We start from the raw sequence: 6359 nt of genomic DNA on the forward strand, positions 1-6359 counted from the left end.
AAAGGCTGCAGTCTCAGGGTACAAATCTTCGGAACGGGACCCTCCTCTGCCAGGACACTTGCTCGCTTTCTCCGTCTCCTCAATACACACACAAATGCATACACATCAAAAGTGCCATCTAGTGTTGTCTTGCACTATTACAGTTCAGTAACAGTACAGTAAATTACAGTTCACCAACAGCTGATGCAGTTAATTGATTTATTTACATTAATACATTAGTTCAACATACTCTGCATTTTAGCTATATCAGCTTAATAATACTGAGTAAAGTGAGTAATACCAACCATATTTTATCAGATTTATTCTGAGCCATTTATAAAAGAATACTAATTGACTTTCATAAGAAGTCAATTTCATTTCATTTTCAACTAGACAAACATACTTATGTTAATATGCCACATAGTTTGATCTTAAAAAGTCACTTTAATAGGACTCTCAACCATGATGTCATATTTTAAGGCAAACATTAAAACTGAACAAGGTCCCACTTGAATACTGATCACCATAATTATGACTTAAAATGAACATGATAAAACAGTGTAAATGTAATATAAAATTGCATCAATCATACTAAACAAAACTGTAAAGACAACTATAATTACTGCCTATTAATTTAGAACACCAACCATCTAGGCCCATATGTTTCCTAGGCCTGAATAGTTAAATAGTTATGTATTGTATAAAAGCTTGTGTTCACTCCACCCCAAAAACACAAAGTAATAGATTCACAAACATGACCTAAGCTGGAACTATTGTGTAATTTCACCACTAATAGCCATCAAATTGAAATCTAAACAGTTTCAAACAGGTTTCCCCATTAACACCCCCATCTGCTATTGGTCAGCAAAAACATAGCCACGTCCCAAAAGCACGCCATTGGTTTGCCAAATGTTAAACATAGTGAAAAAATATCATTTAGAATAAAAAATGGCTTGTTGCACAGTGCTCACAAAAGCATATACTTGTTTTGGTGGCCATATTAGCAGGTTACAATAGAAAACACAATGAAAATTACATAAAACTCTGTCAATACAATATTTTGCTAAATATCCTTTTATAAAGTGACAAACTGTTGGTGTGAACTACTTTTTAGCCACTGTTTGACAGAAGATACGAGTATAATCATACAGGTTTCTCACAACTATGATTCTGCATCAAGAGACCAAGTCCTGGTTTGTCATAATAAACACTAATCTACATAATGGTGGTTTTAAATAAAACACCACCATAAAAAAAACTACAACACACACACACAAAAAAACAAGATACTGTTCATCGGATAATTATAATGCTTGCTTAATTGCCACTTGTCACCAATTTTCAATATTAAAAGCAATGCTGTATCCCAGGGGTCTCCAAACTCGGTCCTGGAGGTCCGGTGTCCTGTAGAGTTTAGCTCCAACTTGCCTCAACACTCCTGCCTGAAGTTGCTAGTATGCCTTGATTAGCTGGTTCAGGCGTGTTTAATTAGGGTTGGAGCTAAACTCTGCAAGACACCGGCCCTACAGGACCGAGTTTGGACACCCCTGCTGTATCCCATCACAACTGCAACACAAGGTTATTTAGTAAAAAAACAAAAAAAGAAATTCTCTAAACTGACATGCTTTAAAAACGTTAGAAAAACATTACAAAACTAAAATATATCATATCTGAAGTCCATTAATATGATAAAGTGAAGCTGCTAAACTTGTTTATATAGTATGCATAGCCAGCTTTTTTGTTTTAGTGTGCATTTCTTCCTTCCTTTACAGTTTCTGCTTAATTTAAGAGATTTTCACAAACAAAGCAAAATCCATACCCTGTGCACCTCCACTAAACTTATCCTTTCTTCAGGCCAGTCTTGGCATACTGGTTGTTCATTAACCTAATTAAAACTAACAAACAGGGGGACTTCTTTTACTGGACAGCAGACACAGTCTAATTTGCATATAGAGACATAATAAGTGTATGGCAGCAGGTGCAGGCGGATGATAATTATCAGTAATGATAGTCACCTTTTATATTTTGTTTTGTATGTTTTAATGAACAAATATATTTTTTGACCAATCAAGTTAAGCCCTGACAACTGAAAGGTTTTAGTTTTTTTCTTTAGATGTGGAATGTTGTCGTCCTCTATTGGTGATTTGCACAAAGTGCAATACATATGCACACGAATAGAGCTACTACCAACAAAAAAAACCTTGCTAAACCCCAATGAGCTCTCTTTATGTATAACCAGGACATGCCTTTATAGAATATAATTCGGAATTTTTTTTTTTTTTTCAATATTTATTGCAGTGCTGGTTTTGTATTGAATGTGATTTGCCCAAGTAGTTCTCACGTATCATCAACCAACAGATTTTAGGGTTAGGTTTTACACAAAGAACCATTTTATATAGTAACCTTTTTAACATTGCATAGCAAGAGGAAATCAAAGATCAGCATTTGTAATAATTTGAGAGAGTCGAGCGATTACGTAATCGGCCACGTGACTACGTAACCGCCCACAAACAAACATGGCGCTCTACAGTCGTTGTTTACAAGTCTGTCTACTAGCTTTGAGGACGTATTTTAACATCCAGGGTAATTTGATTCAACGTCTTTATGCCGTCCAAAGACAATGTCATAGACAGCGTCTACGCTCAAGGTGACAGGTCAGTTACTGTTTTGTTTTTAAGCATTAAGGATGTGCAGGTTTCCCACGCGTCCTGGAAAACTTGTTTATCTTTGTCAAAAAAAAGGTTATATTTGAGCATTATATAAGCTGTCATTATATCATATCTGTACACCTTCATTTTCTTAACAGATAGAAAAATACACTCGCGAGAAGTGTATTCCTGTTATTTTAACAGGAAAGAGTGGCATTCAATAGTACTGCAAGCAGTAGTGGATGGCAAAGGACTTTTCTGGGATTTGTGTGTTGGCTATCCTGGGAGTGTACATGATGCAAGGGTCCTAAGACAGTCTTATTTGTGTAACATGTTGAATGATGGACAATTGTTAAATCAACACAAAGTATGCATCTCTGGTTGTGATGTTGGATACTCCCTCATTGGAGACTCAGTCTATCCCTTACAAAACTGGCTGATGAAGTCATTTCCTGACACGGGCAGACTAACCCCACAACAGCAAAGGTTTAATCTCAGGTTGCGGACTTGAGTTTTGGAAGGCTAAAGGCACGATGGAGGTGTCTCTTAAAAAGGAATGACTGTAAACTGGAGCTGATCAAGGAGATGGTTTTGACCTGCTGTGTGCTGCACAATATCTGTGAGGAACGTGGAGACCACTTCAGTGAAGACCTTTCAGCCATCCATGTAAACATGCAGCCTCTTGTTCAAGCATTAACAGAGCAAGGACAACCAGAAGGGTTGTTCGAGCGGCATTATTCGACTACTTTAACAGGCAGAACAGTTAAATTATTTAAGTAGCAGTTTAATTGTATTTCCTTTTTCTATTGTTTTTCCTCGGATCCTTACTTGCTTATGGTGTGAATGTTCAATGAATGTTCCAAAATGTATGTGTATATTGACTTGTTATAAAAATTAATTGCAATAAATACATTTGACAAATGTAAACACTGTTAATTTGTAAAGTGCAAAGTAGACAAGAACAAGATTAGGAATAAAGTAACAACACACAACAAGTAGACAAATGTAACAATTGTTTAAAGTTAACAGCATTTGTAACAAAATACGATTCTGCAAAGAAAATTCCATTATCCAAAATACTGTATGTTGATGCTGTTTTTATGTAGAGAAGGGAAAATTCCTCCTTTTAGGACTCTGGCCATGTTACTAACACTTTTTCATTGTGGCAAAGACCAGCAAGGAACAATCTATCAGTACACATTTTAGGAAGGGAAAAAGGAAAGAGGGAATTGACTCAACCAGTACTACAGTAATTTTTCAGGCTATGTCTGCTAGAATGTATATAAGTGATTTATACTTCTTCTTCTTGACTGACATCAAGTATGTCTGTGAAATCTGTTGGGTCCTTTATGGTGCATGAAGAACGCTCGTTGACATCGACGTCAACGGTGCTGTCTTCCAACTGTGGCCTTTTAATCAAAGTCATGAAGGGAGTTTGAGGTCGGCCTCAAAAGTGTCTGAATAGTTTAACCTGAATCACTGAAATTTCACCACACGCAAATTAAAATCAAATACAACAAACACGAAAACAGCTTATTCACGGTTAATGTGATGTAGGTAGAAGTTAGAAGCCTCTAACTTTACCTTCACTCCTGTCAAACACATCTGGGTTTGCTACACCTTTTCAATGTGAAGCTGGTCATGCTCTCTATATGACAGGTGTTTGGAGGGGAGGAGTTGATGTTGTCAAGCATAAAAAGTAATTTCATGGGAAGAGCAAGTTATTACATTTTGATGACAGATTAATAAAAGTTTTGCTGTAATAACGTGTACAAAACAATAATTCCAAATAAGACCTGGAATGTATATTAAGAAAGTAACTTAAGGATCAATTTTGGTTTGCTTTGACTTTGAAATGTAAGTAGTATGCAAATGAGAATAAAATGCACAAAAAGAATCCTGTGTTCATGGTTTGATTCCCTGCTGTTCCTCCATTAGCGCCACCATGCGTCCCAATAGTCCCAGCATAGAATTCGTAGCTTCATCCATTTTATTAAGAATTGCAGTATTAAGTTCTTTGGCGTGTGCCATAAACCGTTCATCAGCAGTTTTCAAGTATTCCAGCAGCTCCTGGTTTGAATCTCTCTTCTTTATTCTGGTTGTTTGCAGAGACTTTCTTGGTTGGAATTGAGAAGAGCTGAAGGATGGTTCAGCTTGGTCCAGCACCTCCTCAAGTGAAGAGTCTGTATTCACCATAATAAAAGCAGCACATTACTTGAAGACCTAAACGTAGCACATAGTGCATTTACATAATAATCTTGTATACATTAGGTAAGTGTGTAGAAAAGAGAACAACAAAGAAAGACGATAATGAAAACCTACCAAGATCAGCTGCAGAAGACAGCGATTCCACATTTGTCTCAAGCATGGCTGTTGCTGAATTTAATGCTTCAGTAAATTGACTCCCTGGCAGGCGTTCCAGCACAGTGTCCATAACATCATAGTTAGTTGTTTTATTGCTCCATTGGCTGCCGCTTTTACTTTTCTCCTTCTTTTTGTTAATGAACTCCTTCTTACGTTTTTTTAGTTTGTTAATGATTTGGTCGGTTGTACGAGTAAACCCAGCATTTACCATCTCTTGGCATATATCGTCATACACTCTCTTCTTTCTTTTTGAGCTCCCCAATCTCTCCTGGATGTCTGTGGAAGACCATATCTCAAGCAGTGCGCTGGTTTCCTCCGAAGACCACTGCTGTGTGGTTTTGTGCACGGATATTTTACTACCTACAAAAAAATAAATAAAAGTTTGCCACACTTTACAACTTGGAAGAAAGTTATTATTCACAAGTAAGTCCACTTTAAAAGAACTGAAGTCAGACCTCTTTTCACTTAAATTAAAGTGAATGCAAAGTGAACTCGGATCGCTTTTTGTTCTACTTTAATTTAATTTAAAGGTGTTAGGCCACTTTTCTCACTGTGTTTTAAGAAATAGTTTGACCAACTACCTGTTTTTCTGTAACCTACATTAAAAAGTTATTACCAGTCTTAAAAATAAAAAACTAACCTTACTAATTTGCAAGACTAGTCTAAATTTATGCAACCAGCCACTGTATATTATTATTATTCAACATTTCTGCATTTTTGTCGTATTTCCTTACTTGAGCTTTTATTTTGGAGGCAACCTTAAATAAAAACATAGCTTTTATCATTGTGTTTGGTTTTAATAAGATCAATTGTGCAACATTAGTAGCTAGAACAGCAACCACGTAATCTTACGCAGTATATCATTGCATACAGACACAACAGTGAAAACTAACCTAGCTCAGCCTCAGCTACAGAGAACACAGCAGAGTCCTTGTTTGTCTCGAGCGTGGCTGTCGTCAGCTGACTGGCTGGTCGGTGTCCTAGCACAGACTCCATAACGTCGTGGTCGAATGTTTTCTTAATCTGTCCACTCTTACTTGGTTTCCTTTTCAGGTCCCTGTACTCCTTTCTAAGCTTTTTTAACTTGTTCATGATTTGGTCGGTCGAGCGACTGAAGCCACCGTTCAGCATTTCTTGGCTTATCTCATCGTAAACTCTTTTCTTCCTTTTCGAGCTCTCCAGTTTCTCCTGGATCTCTGTGGAAGACCATATCGCGAGCAGCACGCTGGTTTCCTCTGAAGACCACTGCTGTGAGCTTTTATTTTCGGACATTTTTTGTAGTTTACAGTTCAATTGCACGGTCACTGCAGACTAGCGTTATTTTAAATGTCTCTCTCTCTCTCTCTCTCTCTCTCTCTCTCTCTCTCT

At 37.0% G+C, this 6359-nt stretch overlaps 1 protein-coding gene across 3 annotated transcripts; it reads right to left on the bottom strand.

The window, feature by feature from the left end:
- Positions 1 to 3680: 3680 nt before the first annotated feature.
- On the bottom strand, positions 3681 to 6343 carry LOC107672678 (uncharacterized). 3 transcript variants are annotated; one of them, XR_001632335.1, is made up of 4 exons: positions 5885 to 6343; positions 4950 to 5351; positions 4212 to 4810; positions 3681 to 4036 (listed from the first exon to the last, which is right to left on the bottom strand). XR_001632335.1 is itself a non-coding variant. In XM_016465983.1 (3 exons), the coding sequence occupies exons 1-3, from the start codon at positions 6261 to 6263 to the stop codon at positions 4533 to 4535; spliced, it is 1059 nt and encodes a 352-aa protein (XP_016321469.1). In that variant the 5' UTR covers positions 6264 to 6343; the 3' UTR covers positions 3681 to 4532. The 3 variants fall into 3 exon arrangements, 1 of the variants encoding a protein (XP_016321469.1); XR_001632334.1 differs by having other exon boundaries at positions 3681 to 4106; XM_016465983.1 differs by having other exon boundaries at positions 3681 to 4810.
- Positions 6344 to 6359: the final 16 nt, after the last annotated feature.

Source organism: Sinocyclocheilus anshuiensis, unplaced genomic scaffold (genome assembly GCF_001515605.1).
Source record: "Sinocyclocheilus anshuiensis isolate Anshui unplaced genomic scaffold, SAMN03320099.WGS_v1.1 scaffold1346, whole genome shotgun sequence".
Lineage (NCBI taxonomy): Eukaryota > Metazoa > Chordata > Actinopteri > Cypriniformes > Cyprinidae > Sinocyclocheilus > Sinocyclocheilus anshuiensis.

Excerpts from the sequence above, each read along its gene's own strand:
- LOC107672678 (XM_016465983.1), bottom strand. The coding sequence starts at position 6,263 with ATGTCCGAAAATAAAAGCTCACAGCAGTGGTCTTCAGAGGAAACCAGC. Across the intron at positions 5,352-5,884 it reads TGTAGCTGAGGCTGAGCTAG|GTAGTAAAATATCCGTGCAC; the intron begins GTTAGTTTTCAC and ends ATTTTTTTGTAG. Across the intron at positions 4,811-4,949 it reads GTCTTCTGCAGCTGATCTTG|ACTCTTCACTTGAGGAGGTG; the intron begins GTAGGTTTTCAT and ends TGGTGAATACAG.